Source organism: Electrophorus electricus, chromosome 20, assembly GCF_013358815.1.
Source record: "Electrophorus electricus isolate fEleEle1 chromosome 20, fEleEle1.pri, whole genome shotgun sequence".
NCBI lineage: Eukaryota > Metazoa > Chordata > Actinopteri > Gymnotiformes > Gymnotidae > Electrophorus > Electrophorus electricus.
Window position 1 is genome coordinate 8,891,566 of NC_049554.1, and position 15,700 is coordinate 8,907,265.

The window sequence follows — 15,700 nt, forward strand, 5'->3', positions numbered from 1 at the left end:
ACGTGAAAATGAAAATACCACTCTCAATTGTCATTGTACATATGTGTATGTTCTAAAATGGATGAGTAGTATTTCAGGATATTTGTGTAAATAAATGTTTTATTTATTGCAAGAGTAAATTTCACAATGTCTATTTTTTTTTTTTTTTTTTTTTTTTTTTGCTTGTTTAATCACAGCCTGTGCCAGGTTGGTCCAGTGAATATTAAGGGTGTTGATTTAAATATCATGATTAAAAATTAGTGCTATATTTGTGACTAGGCTACTTTTCCAGATGCAGATCATCATAATCTAGGACTACATGGCTAAGGAAGTTCATTTAAATATTTTGTATATGACAGGTCCTGGGTTTGGAAATCCAGAATGGAGGATTCCACGTGTTTTGTGGTAGTCAGTCCTTGTACTGTTTCTCATTATTTCATTCAGAAATTCACTTGCTGTACACAGAAATACAAGATGATCTCACAGTATTCCTTGGAATACTTACTGTTCAGTTACATCAGAATTTTAAATGGTGGAAGAATGTTCCTGTTATTTTAAACAGAGAGCATGGCACTTAGAACTCAACCATGAATTAAAAATTCTTTGATCCTGTGTCTAATGCTATTTGTACATATGCAATACACAACATGGTAAAAAGCCATTTTTTCCTAACAAAAGCCATCTGAAAAATTGGGCAATATAAGTGATCATCATTACAACAAAATAATTATTACAGTAATAAATCAGGTATTTGCTAATGAACTAATTGACTTGTAACACTGATGACTTTAAATGTCATACTGATGAATTTCTCAAAGACACTCTTTGATATCCTGATGATAAGTGTCTTCTCTGGAAATTGCTGTAGAATTCCTCCCTACAAGGAAATCTAGAAAAAGAAACAAATCAGAAATGATAAAAAGTAGTTGATGCTTTGTCGTATGTTTAAGTAACTATACAAGTGACAGTACCTTAAACCAGACTGACCCTTTCAGAAGTAACTACTATAATGCCATGACAATTTTTTTCCTCTTAAAAATCACTGAACAGAACTGTCAATATTGAAATTTTAGATTTCTAAACATTCTAATTACACTAGTGTGATTTCTCCTCCACAGGAACTGATCAGATGTAATCACACCAGTGTGATCGAATTTGTGAAAGTGTTAACTCTACAGGTCCCAAAATTAATTTCAAAAAGTATGGCATCTGCTCCTTCCTGATTTATATTTAACATGCATGCTGTAGTGCAGGGTCCAACAAATTGAATCAACCTGACAACTTTTCCCTCTAGTGGTAATTTTGTAGCCTTACACATTCACAGATCAATCATGATTTATCTTTTCAACATGACATATTTACTTCTTTCAACAGTTTTTTTTATATAACTTGTGTTGGCTCTATACTATAACTATATATTAGTTGTTTTGTTTTTTTTTAGTTTAGCAGTTGTCTTATTGAAAGGAAAGGCTCTGTTTTCCATGATATTTTCAAAAATGGTAATCTCAACTAACCGTCTTTCACAGAGTTCCTTGTTAATGTCCTGTAGAGATTTGCCCTTGGTCTCTGGTAGCAGGACATGGATGAAAACAGCAGCTGCCAGTGCAATCATGCCATTGATAAAGAATGTTCCAGAAAGGCCCATCACATCTGAGTGAGAACACATGAGTAATCTCACAAACTACAAAAAACAATATATTCATGCCTGGTATATTACAAGTACAGCCTGATGCAAAACTTTTCCAATACCTATTACATTCAAGAAAGAGAAGGTTACTATCAGGTTGGCCATCCAGTTGAAGCAGCTGGTGAATGCAAATGCTCGTCCTCTCACTTCTGCTGGGAAAATTTCACTTAGCACAAGCCAGGTCACTGTAAGTCATAATACAAGTTTTACTCAGAGAAATAACAACCATGTGTGTTGTTTAAGGATTCAGTACAAACAAAATTCCACTTACTTGGTCCAAACCCCACAGAGAAAGCACTGACAACTGACATCATGCTGATCAAAATAAGCCAGTTAAACTTCCCCAGAGCATGAGAAGCTGTTGAAGTATCTAAATGTCCAGCATCGGTGGTATTGTTCCTAATCTTCAGCAGTTCCATGGATTTTACAGCTAGTATGGTGCCATTTGGGTGAAGCTCAGAAGAACTACACTGTCTTGCTGCATCAAATAGAGAGTGTCTGTTTAGGAATCCAGTAAGCATTAAACCAACAGCCATCACTAGGCAACCATTGATGAGAAGTGGCCTTCGGCCAACCTTATCTGCGCAGAGCATTGCAACTGTGGTTGCTATTACTTTAACGATCCCAAGACCAACTGAGGCCAATGCAGCTGATGCATCGCTTTTAAAGCCCACTGACTGAAAGATGGTGGAGGTATAGAAGAGGATGTTTGGCTGACCTGTGAACTGTTGGAAGAGCACTAATCCAATGCCAATTATGGTCCTAGTGCACATGTTATCTTTGTGGTGAAAGAGCTGAAGGACAGTGTAATGTTTTTTGCCTAGTTGAGCTTGGTTCAAAGTCCCTTCTTCAACACTGTCACACTGCTCTCTTGGGCTTTGAGTTTCTGTTATAAGTCTGTCTACTGTGCCATGGTGAGATCGCAAAACCCAAACAGACACCAGCTGAGCAAGAGAAGGGATAATAGCTAACCCAAACATGTATCTCCATCCTTCTTGGGCAGCAGAAAAGACATAGTTGATTGCATAAGCCAGCAAGATCCCAGCTGTAACACCAGCTTCATACAGTGTGACCATCAGACCTCTGCGTTTTGGCTCCACCATCTCTGAGACAAAAATGCAGCTGGACATGGAAGACAGGCATATGGCAAAGCCCACCACGGTCCGGCCAGCAACCAACATTGCAAAGGAGTTGCCCATGCTGAGGACCAGGCTGCCTCCGAGGATCAGAAGGTTACTAAGCAAGATGGATGCTCTCCTGCCACGGCGGTCGATCAGCCAGCCACCAATCACAGAAGAACAGATGGCTCCAATGAGAAGAGCACCAACCACACTCTCCTGCTGGACACAGCTCAAGTGGAACCAGGCTTGGAGCTGCAACAAAGCACCAGAGATTATTCCAAGTTCATAGCCGAAGACCAGGCCACCAAGTGTGGACACAGCAGTAGCAAGCACCAGCGCAGGGCCTAGAGGGAAAAGGATGTCAAGAGTTGTTTGGTATTACCTCACACATCTAATACTTCTTTCCAAAACAACTCAGATGTCATCACTCTGTTTTTTACTGGCAATTTATCTACTTTGAAAACACAAACAAACACAACATTTAATCTGTATGAAAAATTTATGTTACTGCAATCTTTTTAACAAGAACATTGTCCAATTAATCGCCTCCAATTATTTGTGTCTACAAACAGTGAACTGAAAATTTAAACCTCTGTTTGGAATTGAGTTTACATAAAAAGCAGGGCCATCAAGCACTGTTTCTGGAAATTGGTTACCATGCAGTTTGTCTTTTATTGAACTGGTTGGGATTACAGTTAATGTTCATTTCATTTTATATAGCAAAGGGCACAAAATGACATTACAACGTGTGAAAAGAAAAAAAAACTGAATTGTAGATCAAGCTGAAAGGACTTACCCATTTTGTTTTATTTTCTGTATCTTCAAAGCTGGGTTAAAAAGGCTACGGGTTTTTCTCACCCGAGAAAATGATTCCTGCAAAAAGCAACAAACGAAAATATATCAGGTTTACCAAAAACTAAAATCGTCGTAGTCTCTGCTAATAATGTTTGCAAAACGTAATCCTAAAACTTCTTTAAAGCCGTGTCAGACGTCCTCCCAGTCCCTCTGTTCATTGATGCAACCGTGTAACCATGACAACTCTCAATGGTTTTAGATAAAACAATTTGAGGTTGCCAGTACCTGGCCTAATTAAGCATAAACAAACAGCAGATTCCGATTCTGAGTTCTTCTAAATCTGTCGGAGTAACACTAATTGACAGTTGTATATATCTACTGAACTTCGCAGGTTTGTCGTAGTAATCTTATTTCAAAGGTCTGATGGGCAAATATTTGTCGGATTAGCTGCGAGGTCTGCGAGGCAGTTTCGTACTAGTTTAACTTCTTTGTCGATCGTAAGAGCTACACTGATCAACTCAGCAAATTCTTTTAGAGCGCCATAATTTGAAACCAAAATTCCTACTGTAGAAGACAACGTTTTATTAAGCAAAATTCCGTATCTTCCCCCAAAAAACTGCTAAGGTTATATTCTTACCATTTGAAGAATCCCAACACTATAGAAGAGTTCTTATAAAATGTCCTTCTCCACCAGCATTTATCTTTTCGTCATTTTAGACATCCCTCATTGCGCAGAACGGAATGTTATTACACCGGGATCTTAATTCGCGACGAGGAAGTTACAAACGACGTGGCAGAATATTCTCAAAATACAGAGGTCCTCATAAACAAATAACAGCAACAAGGAAATAGACTTCTGCTTTACAATCACAAAAGCGCCGACACAAGCGCATAGCCATGCACTAAATGAAAATGCATTCAATTAACATTTTCTTTCAAAAGGATTTTTTGCATAGTAATGCCTTCTCACAGTTTTTTTCTGGGGCGGCGGGGAATCCGGGCGGACTGGGGGACTCGCTATGCATACGTCATTTTAGTCCGCTAAAGTACCACAACGCCTGCTGTTATTGATTTTTGTTCATGTGTAGATAATTTAGTTTTTAAACGCGATCAGGCTGCGGTTACTACATTGAGTAGATACATATCCACATTGAAACAGCGTTTTCAGTTAGTTTTGCTTCAACAAGCGCTCAGGTGAATTAGGCTACCAGACTTTGGCATGCACCGTTTTGGAAAATGTTGATTGCGCATAAATTGAACAATCAATTATTTATTTGGTAGGCTTATTTATAAAGTATCTAGGCCTTTTGCCATTTTTAATTTGGACATTTTATATATATATATATATATATATATATATATATATATATATATATATATATATATATATACACACACAGCAAAGACAAAAACTCCGTTTTGTCACATGAACAGTTAAACTCATATCAACACAGTTACGGACTAAAAATTAGGGTGAATGTCAGACTAGAGCAAAGAGTATTACCGTAGCGAAATCACATTTTCCACGAGATTTTCACACATGCCTTTAATGTGAGACTTTTATGTTGAAAACAATTGTTGTTGTTACTGTGCTGTTACCTTCACCGTGTTTGTGGGCAACCACGAAGAGAATAAGATATGGCCGACATGGACTCCGCTAAAAACAGATATCTTTCCGAATATTTACATAAAGCGCTCATGATTAAGCAGGGTGCAGAAGCGCGCGTATATCGTGGTACGTTTTTAGGGAAGTCTGCAATCATCAAGGAAAGATTCCATAAGTTGTACCGGCACCCTGCGGTAGATGAGAAACTGAGGCGCCGCCGAACCACGCAGGAGGTGCGGTCAATACTGCGCTGTAGAAAAGCAGGTCAGTTGAGCTAACAAGCTAGCTTGGTTCCACTAGTATGGCTGTACCTTGCTCGAAATGACGACAGCGTCGTTAAGGATATGCCCAAGTATCACGATATACAAACGTATACAATAATAACAGCAAAAACTGCATTTAATCGTGGCAAAAGCAAGAGGTTGCCTAGTATCGTTTCCGTTTTTGAATGTGGCAGTCGCTGTTGGTATGACTTATGCAAACAGTTTAAGTACGCTGTAAATGATAATAAATGTTAGAACTAGTGATTAAAAACCAAAACATCAAAGGCAGTACTAATAGTTTTACTGGAAAGATGTGAGTATAGTTTATGTGGAATGGCTAGTGGTTAAATGTATGTTTAAGGATAACTGAAATATGCTTGGCCTTTGACACTGGATCATGCGAGGGTGATGGTATGTAAGAGAAGCATCTGCTATAGGCGTAGGCACAAATTTTGTGTCAAAATCTTGAGACATCCGTTAATGCGCATTATTAATTTTTTCTTGGTTTTATGGTTATGCTAGTGTATTGTATCTGTTCCATCTTGGCAAACAGAAAAGATAAAAATGTTAGGTCATTTACATGTAAATTTTATATATATATATATATATATATATATATATATATATAATGAGAGAGAGAGAGAGAGAGAGAAGCACTTTGTACAGCTAATGAAGAACCTCTTGATTTTATGTTTTCAGATGTACTGCCAAGCTTTCATATCCTAAATGGCACCCAGCATTCATCCTTTATTGCCTTTTTCAGTTTTACCTTACCCATCATTACAGGAGGTGTGCCGTTACATAATAGCAGTGACATTTTGCAGCCATACGTTTAATGTAGACATTTTTAGGTTTTGTTGAACATATGCTGTATTGCCAATGATTTCCTTTATCTTCCTTGCTGTAGGTATCAATACTCCGGTCGTTTACTTTGTTGACTATACCACCCATTGCATTTTCTTGGAGGACATCACTGGCTCTAAAACTGTGAAGGAGCACATTGTATCAGCTCAGGCATCTGGACATCACATCAAATCACTCTGTGCCCTAGCTGACAAGATTGGCCAAGTCTTGGCACAGATGCACGACGAAGATGTGATCCATGGAGACCTCACCACCTCCAATATGCTGCTGGTAAAAGATGCCAAAGATGTCAAATTGGTTTTAATTGACTTTGGCTTGAGTTATATTTCTGCCTTGTCTGAGGACAAAGGAGTTGACATGTATGTCCTGGAGAAGGCTTTCCTCAGCACACACCCTAATACAGAGGCTCTGTTTGAAAGACTTCTAAAGAGCTATACTGCTTCATCCAGAAAAGCTCCAAGTGTCATTAAGAAACTGGATGAAGTTAGGCTAAGAGGACGAAAGAGGTCTATGGTGGGGTAAAAGGAAATATGTGAATGCACATTTGTGTTCCTGAATACCAGTTTTAACCAGTATTTTCAGTTGATTCTGATACCAACATTTGGATTGGTTTTTGTAAATAAAGGATTTCTGAATGTTAAGTTGTGGATATGATCTATCAGATATCATTGGTTGTAGTGAGGGACATTCTGCATCTTTCTCCTTCTACCTTATTTAGTGCTTCAGGACATGTAGACAGGACAAGTGTTTCAGGACAAGCATTCACTTTTGGGATGATGCAAAAATGCATACAAAAAATTCTAGAGGCAAGTAGCCAACATATTAAGTAGGTGGAAGGGGTTTTCAGAGTAGCCTGACTCCCTGCCTTTAAGTTAAGGAGGTATTGTTATTTCTGTAACTGTGCTTTACTCTCTTAGTTTTGCCGTGTAACTTAATTTGGCATTGAAAACATTCATCACTCTACCAAAAAAAAAATCAGACAGACTTTTTTTTTTTTAAGGTTTGTTTTAGGTTATTTTGATTTAAGATTATAATTTTGATATTTATTCATGCAAACAAATAATTTCATCATGTGAGATTAAGATGTAACCAGATTTTGTCTACAGCAAAAGTAAACACCTGGTTTATGAATCTATGGCATCCTTAAAGTCTGTAATTAAAGGTGCCACAGAATGCATTTATTCAGTATTTTAAAATACTGTCTGATGTCTGTGTCTTTGGTGGTGGAGAAAAGCCCTAATGCAGTTCAACACACCTATTTAAAAACCAATGATTTGGGTCTCGAATTAAGTGAGCTGTTTTTGTTGTTGTTGTTTTTGTTTTTGTGGACTCAAGAATAATTGATGAGTTCTGCTCTGATTGGCTTGTTTAGTGAGGCATCGCAATGGCTCACATAGAATCAACCTGAGAGATGAGTGTTTAGGCATCCAACTATATATGTATGAGTATGCGAATATTTTTTTTATTCATTTGAGACAAACATTTTATGATTTTTGGAATTGATCTGTGCTTTGACACTGCTTTGCTTATGTGGAATTTACATTTGAAGGTGACAGTATGAGTATGACAGTTCCATGTACTGAATTCTCCTTATTCAAATACGCAAAAGATAAATAGTTATCCATTCTGAGGCACTATGTCACTCATTACATACAGTGCCTTGCAATATAATTTAATATGGCTGATATGTAGTCACATATTGTTTGTAGCTATGCGAGCATGTGTAGCATGTGGTGGCAGGCTTGTGTGGTCCTGCGATAGGTTTTTTTTTTTCCCCCCATGTATTAGGTGGGAGCCGTTGTCAGGCTCTGCTTTTATCATACAAGTAGCTAAGTCAATATGCCTCACCCTGCTATAGGATAAACCTTAAAGATTTAAATATTTGGTCTAGATACTTTGTCAGTCAAAAGTATTTACACAAATGAAAACTTGGCTATTTTTTTAATGGTGTTTATTGCACATGGCACACAACAGCAGAACACCAATAAGAAGTGCAGAAGAACAAGTAATTATTGCTAATGTTAAAAATATGTTGAGAACCAATGAAGAATGGAAGCAGTTATGCATTACCGAAGAGTAAATAGATTTACAAATGAAGTAACAAAATGGCTTTCACAGCAATTGTGAAAATACAAATACAACTGGAATAATACTGTCTTTCATAAAATAGAACATATTCACAAATTAAATAGGTAACACAAGGCTGTCATAAATATTATCCATATGGTTGTTGCCAAGTTCTACAACTTAATAAAATAATTAAATAAATAAATTTTTTGCAATGTTTTGTTTATATATAAGTATATACTTTTATGTGAACATAAGACAAAGAAAGTTTCTTGGATTACATTTTTCAAGTGCAGACATCTGTTACAATTATATTGTAAATTATAATCAAGTATAATATGTAACTAAGTCATCAAATATATTTTTCAATCTATTTTAGTTCAGTGAACATTACTAAAATATAACAGATTATTAATTATAAAAAGCTGCAAATACTTGTACACAAAGTATGAAATGATGTGATTTATCAAAGTAACCAAAAAGCAAGGGAAATCAACAGTCTTTAAAATTCTAAAATTGGATGTCATTTTTAGGTAAGTTCTGGATGCAAAACGCTAAAAACCTCAAGATACACTTTCCATTCTGAGAATTTGTGTTATTTTTCTTTTAGTCCAATTTTTATATAGGATTTATTTTTGTTACATTTACAATTGTGTGCAGAGATGGCACCAATTTGTAGCTAGGCAGTGAGACTGATGGAGTGCTGTGTACTAAAAATAAATGCACAATCCCATAGTATCAGTGCTATAAAACATTGTACAAAAAATATACTAAATATTTTTTGTTTCTACTAATAGCAACAGTAGCTTTATTTTTATGTTTAATAACATATTTCCAGTGTAAAGTCAAAAAGGAGTGTGTGAGAACAAAGCAAGGTTCTAGACCAGGAAATCAATCTTAGGTAAAATCCCTGTTGGTATATATCATGGGAGCAATTAGGGTCCAGACATAGATTGTGAGACAGACCCAGCTGGATGAGATTTTTACCCACACGGCTGGCCATTTGCTGGTTGTGGCATCATACACAGCATCAGGCCTGTATCAAAAATAACGTGATTAAACATGATGTTTAAAAATAGAATGCAAATTAATCACATCTGTATTAACTGGGGTAATTGCATATTCAGCCACAGACGGAGTGCAGATAATTGTATCTGCACAAAATACTAAGTATCATAGCCAAAGCATTAGTAACATAAGGAGAGTTTTCTTTGTAAATTAAAGCCAGTCATATGCTCATATTAAATTGAATTGACTCGTTCTTGTGTTCTGTCGTACTTTTAATATACTATTTTGCTATTATGCTGACATGTTGACATAATGCAAATAGTGTCTGTTTTTTTTTGTGTGGTTTTTTTTTACCTTCAGCTAGTTAAAGATACATACAGATGTATATACATTAACAGAGGTATTTTAGTGATTAGTAAAGATAGCTTAGAGAACTGAGTTCATTTAAAATTCTGTGCGTTAAAAACAGTTCTACGCACAATTTTAAAAACCAAGATCATGAAATGCAGTCAAATTAGGATTCTAGTACGTTTTTTGTGAAAGGTCCTGTGATCACACTGAGCAGTCACTTACCTGTGCCAATTTGTGAGCGTCATCATGATGTACAATGAAGCAAGGAAGAGCATGAAGTGATAGAAGGAGTAGTTATACTGGACACTGTCTCTTTCATTGTCTTGCACATACTTTGTCGTGGAGGCTTCCTCCATCTCCATCGTACTTCCTACATTACTGTCGCCCAGGGTGACAGTATTTGTAGATGCCAGCATTAGTTTATTTACCTGACTGGTGCTAGATGTGCGTATACTGCCAGGAAGATAAACATACAGCATGTCAGCTGTGTCACTGTTATGACCAATGCGTTTTTATACCAACTCTACATTCTTGTAATCGAGTAGTTCCACTCAGATGATTTCAAATATTTCAGTTACTTTCTCCCAGGCAAGGAAAATTGCATTGTCCACATTTTTCAAGGCTAAGTCCCTAAGTTTCTGTTTGAAAGGTAAACATGGCTGTGTCTTTATTTACTCACTATTTCTATATGTAGTAATTAGGTTCATAGTGAATATGAATGTGGGCTAGGTCTCCGATACAAAGGACTATTGTGACACGTAGAGTGTGCTGTCTTAAACCTTTAAATTACATGATGACTAGTAACACTACGTAGCTGGCTAGCTACCTATGAAGGCTGTTATAACATTTTTTTTTTTTTTTTTTTTTTTTTTTAAGAGTTAGCCAAGAAGGCTCAGATATGTAAATAATAAAGCCCAGAATTAAACATAAGTTTAAAATTCAGCCATAGTGAATAATAAACACAAACTTGCAGCTGTTTCCAGTAGGGAACCATGATGCCTTTTATCCTGATTTTTATGGTGCATTTTGGGAATTTTTAGTGAGGAAACATACTTCGTACTGAAATTATTTTGTTGATGGGACATTCTCCTTGTCAATGGAAAAAAAGAAAAATTCTCTAGGGAATTTACTACTGAACTTGAGAACCAGACACTGGATCTTTTTGGACAATGGGACACTGCAAAATTTTCCGAGGAACGATTACTAATGAAACAGAGAGATGTTTTCACATATACTCCCATATTGTAGGCTACAATTAGGAATGTGATGATGTCTACACCATACCTTGAGTATAAAATGCACAAGACAGATATGGCCAGTCCAACAATTTTCTGTACATCCCACCACTGCAAGTACAAGGATGAGAGCTCAAGCTCTTCTGCTTTATTGATGGTCACAGCAGTCTGGTTCTCCAGTGGGCTGGATGTAGGGATGGTGATCTGCTGGAAGATGCTAAGAAGGCTGGGGTTGCACATGTGGTCTGAGGCGAGTTTGGGTCAAGCAGTTGAAACAAAAACAATGTCATTCAAAGCCTTATAAAGACAAGATAAGCTTGAGCTTGGTGAAGGTGTTCATTGCAATACCTGGTTCATTGGTCACAGCTGACCAGGTCAGATACATGGTATACAAGGTTATGAGTGAGGACTGGAGAAGCCCAGATGTTTCATGATGTTCCTACATATCAGAATTAAAAATGTCATGCAAACTGTGGTGAAACAAATTGTAAACTGTGGATCATAACAAATTATACTACAAAAACTACTAAACGCTTTAATATTATTTGTCCATAGCAGACTTACTATATTTGTAAGGTACTGTAACGTATACTGAGCAATCAGTTTAGCCAATAAAAGTACACACCTGTACTTTGGGCAGCACAGAGACAACTGAAGCTATGATGCACAGTAACATGTTGAAGCTGATGAAGAACCTGTTGAGAGCACATTCTTTTGGCTGAGTGTAGATAAGGAACATGAGGACAATGGCAGCAAAAGACAGGGTGTAGTTTAGTCCTGTTACAGCCAGCAAGGCTAGGAAAACAGAGAAACATCTAAAAATTATTGATCTTATTTACAAATCTAGTCATTTAACTGTACATTTTCTTTAAGTTTTAAAATGTTGAAATTGTTACATTTGAGCAATACACTCAGCAACCAAAGCAAATTTCATATTTGGAAAAAATTAAAACTTGGTTTTATTCCTACAACAAGGTATACTTACCACAACACCAGCGTCTTGAGCTCTCATTCGCCATCTTATAATACCAAGACTCGTTCCATGAGTGTGCAAAGTCCACAAGAAGAACCAGCTGGATTAGAATGAAACAAAATGCTCCACATATGCCAACAATAAACCAAGCTGTGCAGGGCCAAAAAAAATAAGATCATATCAAGATCATGTCTTGCACCATGCAACTACATTTTCCGTGCACATAATTTTATATTTCCTGGTGTAAATTCAGCTTTTGTTTCCTTACACATACTTTTTTGTTAACTTATTGTTTTGTTTTTTTTAAGTGTAGATCTCTCAAATATATCAAAATCTGGATTATGTCCATATTCTAGACATTTTTCTCATGAACAGTAACATTATCTAATATTAAATGCATGGGGAAAAAAAACTATTTCACTAAAAGATGTTCATACTTTGGGTAAAAGGCCCCTCTGGAATGTAAAAAGCACCAACTGTGACAGCAATAATGGCAGCAATTTTGAAAAACCAGAAGCTGAAAGAGAGTTGATATTGTGAAAATGTCAGATTAAAGGCCAATATAAAAACCTTTTTTTGCAAGAACACAGTTCAAATATACCCCAAAGCTTTTTAGGTATTTTCAATGACCCATAGTTGTATACAATTATTCAGTAGCAAATAACCCAAGGTGAATAATAAGTAGCACCCCTTTCTGGTATTTAGATAGCATATATGTTCTGGTATAGGAAGTAAGGTCCTCTTAACAGAAGTGGTAACAGAGAATGGTAAAATACTTGTATGGCTTATTAATAAATCAAATAAATAGCTTTTTGGGATGTACAAATATTTTTCAGTTTTTATTTTGAACATCACAGCCATTGTAAAAACCCAATAACTTTTGCAGTCGGACTGAAGGAATGTTATTTACCCATTGTGGATTGCAGCCCGGGGGTCTCTGCTGTTCTTCACATTTATCATGAGCAGCGACAAGGGTATGTAGCACATACCCATACCAAAGCAGACCCGATATACAGCCTTGTAGCCCACAAATATATCACAGGCAGTACTGGCTTGAATGGCTTGGAGATTGGGCCAAGCTCCAGCATCACAAAACCCTGGGATCTGGTAAATGTGTGGGTTTAAAATTTAATTTACAATGTAATCTTCAACTGAGTTGTCAAGGTTTGATAGAACTTTATAGAATTATAGAACAGCTGACAATTTTGCAGTTAAATTTACACAATCTTGCTATTCAACTTGTGATCTTGGTTAGATTTAATAATGCTGTATATATATCTTTTTGTTGTTTTGTTTACAGACATCAATCATGTTGTTTTTACATGAATCATTGAAATATTTTAAAGCAAACCAACAAATGAATTGAAAGGGTCCACTGCTGTACCCTTCTGAGTTGATGTTCAATGGCAGGTGACAACATGACACAGGCAACGATGGTGCCCACCAACATAATGAAGGCATATATGACACGTGTCACGATGGAGTTCTTAATGTGTGGGCAGCATCTGCAAGCCAGGCATGGTCCGCTGCCACACAGGCACTGAGCCTTCAAAAAACAGAGAATTAAAGATAACAGAATTAAAGATAAGGAAAATATGCTACATACACTACAGATTTTCACCTTAAAAAGCATTTAAAAACTCAAATGGTATTACTAATTACTTTTAATTGCATGGAACTAATGCGGAAATGTTGAAAAAATTCAAGTACTACTGTTCATTAATGAAAGAGCAAAAACAGACTAGCCAACTGCATTTCTCCATTTTTAGTGGACAGTCACAGTCACATGCTATGCATGTGTTTATGTTTCAGCTTTCATGAACTGCATAAGGAATATAGCATGAAACAGAGCATGTTTAAAGTGATGGATTCCATTACTAAAATACCTCATACAGTGAAGCTATATTGTTGTAAAAACGTTAAAATGTCTAAAGAACACAGCACTTTATAAAATATACACAAATAATCCTGCATTTTAATACTGGCCAACATGATCTTAACTTAAATGTGGAATTTTCTGCATAAATATATTTGCGTATGAAATATTTGTTGTAAAATGAAATGTTCAATAATTCAGATCAAAATCTGAACTCAGAATCCCTGCAGTTCCAGTTTTACTAAAATGAAAGTGAAGTTCTCACTTGTTATGCACCTAAAAAAAGAAAAAAAAGAAAAATGTGTACAGGATTGTGTATGATCAGTGAGTTTTTGTAATGTATGAGCTGATCTAGATCTGATGTAGACCCCTTTTGATCTGAGTCCACTTGTTTTCTTTACCCTGAGAATGCTCAGATTCCTTCTTTCAGTTAAGCAACGGAGTCGCTAATCTATTGGGCTTACAGCAGCCATGTAATAGACCCTGCGGGAAGCTCAAGATACTTGTATGAAGTCCATTCAGTTTGTCAATATCTATTGATGTACGGCACATAATAAATATGTTTGAAAATGTGGTGCTGTTCAGGAATAGATTCACAAGTTTCCTTCTTTACTGGTTAATATTTACAGTCTAGATATTGAAAATTTGTCTAGTCTCTCCACCCTTTATCCACTGTGGCTTTGAAATTGAAAAAGAACACCAGTTGTAGCCTAAACAATTTAATAACATCTTTAAGTGGAAAGGTTTGGAGTAAAGAAATGACCTTACGTTTCGAGGTCCAGGAAGATAGCGACAGTCTGTCCTTTTGAATAAATGAGTGAATGAATGTCATTTAGTTTCTGTTATTCAATTTAATTTTCCGTACCCGTTAAAGACTGTCTTCACCAGCTTTCGCAAATATGGCGCATATGAGTCTTGGAATAAAACACTTTATTGGAGAGTACCCAGACAGGAGTTCCCCATTCCTGCAGTGCTAGAAAATATATATAACAAGTTGCTAAATACAAATTATAGCCTACTTTACACAACACGGTAATATTAGCTGCTGGCCATCATTCGCCACTTACTAGCATGCAACCTGCCACAGGAAACATGTCACTAATCCAGTTAAGAATGATCTAGAGTGACGGATAATTCGAAGTGATTGACCTTTCATGTGTTTAAATATAGCATCTAAATATTTGTATACATCTTTCCTTATGTCCACTTTGTTTTACTGTTCATTCATAACGCTGGTAATATAGTAGGCTATAATAACTAAGTAAAACCGTATTAACGTGTTCTTCACGCGCACACACAAAACATATCCGTGACACACTTAAAATAGATGGATTCAGTAGTACCAGTTACCGTTCATTTATGCCATCGCTTTGTTGAACAATATAGTTGCATTATTTAGGCTTTCTAAACGTTTGCAACAAAATAGAAATACAAATACATACACATATACATATATATATACACATATATATATATATATATATATATATACACACACACACACACACACACACACACACACACACATATACTAAATATACTTGTGTGTGTAAGTATATAATAAAACGCATGGTCATATAGAGGTCTTTGGAAAGAGGTACTGAAAAAACAAAACTTCTGAAATCGAAATTACCTACCCAGTGAGCCACGAAAAGTGTTCCGAAGGTAACTCCCATATTCCAGCTACAGTTCCGAGCAACTCACAGTCCCCTTGTACAGGATTTACTGCGACTTTTTGCAAAGATACAACACTGTCCAAGCTCTCCCTTAAGGTCTATGAACTCGAACAATTTCTCACTCTCTAAACCATCGAATACCTGCCCCCACTGATCTAACGTAATTGCCTCGCTTTCTGTAATTGGCTGTATTATGGAC

The 15,700-nt window shown here is 36.4% G+C and overlaps 3 protein-coding genes across 6 annotated transcripts; 1 reads left to right on the top strand and 2 right to left on the bottom strand.

Annotated features, from left to right (window-relative positions):
- Positions 1-133: 133 nt before the first annotated feature.
- slc2a10 (solute carrier family 2 member 10) lies at positions 134-5,233 on the bottom strand. 2 transcript variants are annotated; one of them, XM_035520212.1, is made up of 6 exons: positions 5,182-5,233; positions 3,584-3,660; positions 1,938-3,131; positions 1,729-1,851; positions 1,494-1,629; positions 134-868 (listed from the first exon to the last, which is right to left on the bottom strand). In XM_035520212.1, exons 2-6 carry the CDS (start codon positions 3,585-3,587, stop codon positions 775-777), a joined length of 1,551 nt encoding a protein of 516 aa, XP_035376105.1. In that variant the 5' UTR covers positions 3,588-3,660; positions 5,182-5,233; the 3' UTR covers positions 134-774. The 2 variants fall into 2 exon arrangements, with proteins under 2 accessions (XP_035376105.1, XP_026857760.2); XM_027001959.2 differs by lacking the exon at positions 5,182-5,233 and adding an exon at positions 4,220-4,527.
- Positions 5,197-6,956, top strand: tp53rk (TP53 regulating kinase). The gene is made up of 2 exons (XM_035520213.1): positions 5,197-5,452; positions 6,359-6,956. The coding sequence occupies exons 1-2, from the start codon at positions 5,221-5,223 to the stop codon at positions 6,835-6,837; spliced, it is 711 nt and encodes a 236-aa protein (XP_035376106.1). The 5' UTR covers positions 5,197-5,220; the 3' UTR covers positions 6,838-6,956.
- Positions 6,957-7,063: 107 nt separating this feature from the next.
- On the bottom strand, positions 7,064-15,681 carry si:ch73-267c23.10 (serine incorporator 1). Of its 3 annotated transcripts, none has more exons than XM_026996960.2 (11): positions 15,463-15,681; positions 14,691-14,798; positions 13,334-13,495; positions 12,860-13,053; positions 12,387-12,466; positions 11,962-12,099; positions 11,602-11,771; positions 11,325-11,415; positions 11,026-11,221; positions 9,964-10,194; positions 7,064-9,418 (listed from the first exon to the last, which is right to left on the bottom strand). In XM_026996960.2, exons 3-11 carry the CDS (start codon positions 13,397-13,399, stop codon positions 9,280-9,282), a joined length of 1,305 nt encoding a protein of 434 aa, XP_026852761.2. In that variant the 5' UTR covers positions 13,400-13,495; positions 14,691-14,798; positions 15,463-15,681; the 3' UTR covers positions 7,064-9,279. The 3 variants fall into 3 exon arrangements, with proteins under 3 accessions (XP_026852761.2, XP_026852762.2, XP_026852760.2); XM_026996961.2 differs by having other exon boundaries at positions 14,594-14,798; XM_026996959.2 differs by lacking the exon at positions 14,691-14,798.
- Positions 15,682-15,700: the final 19 nt, after the last annotated feature.

Coding starts and splice junctions, on each gene's coding strand:
- slc2a10 (XM_035520212.1), bottom strand. Junction 1,852..1,937: donor CTCTGTGGGGTTTGGACCAA/GTAAGTGGAATT, acceptor TATGACTTACAG/TGACCTGGCTTGTGCTAAGT. Junction 1,630..1,728: donor CTCTTTCTTGAATGTAATAG/GTATTGGAAAAG, acceptor GTTCTCACTCAG/ATGTGATGGGCCTTTCTGGA.
- tp53rk (XM_035520213.1), top strand. CDS start 5,221: ATGGCCGACATGGACTCCGCTAAAAACAGATATCTTTCCGAATATTTA. Junction 5,453..6,358: donor ACTGCGCTGTAGAAAAGCAG/GTCAGTTGAGCT, acceptor TCCTTGCTGTAG/GTATCAATACTCCGGTCGTT.
- si:ch73-267c23.10 (XM_026996959.2), bottom strand. CDS start 15,501: ATGGGAGTTACCTTCGGAACACTTTTCGTGGCTCACTGG. Junction 13,496..15,462: donor CACTTTTCGTGGCTCACTGG/GTAGGTAATTTC, acceptor TGTTTTTTGAAG/GCTCAGTGCCTGTGTGGCAG. Junction 12,467..12,859: donor CGGGCTGCAATCCACAATGG/GTAAATAACATT, acceptor ACTCTCTTTCAG/CTTCTGGTTTTTCAAAATTG.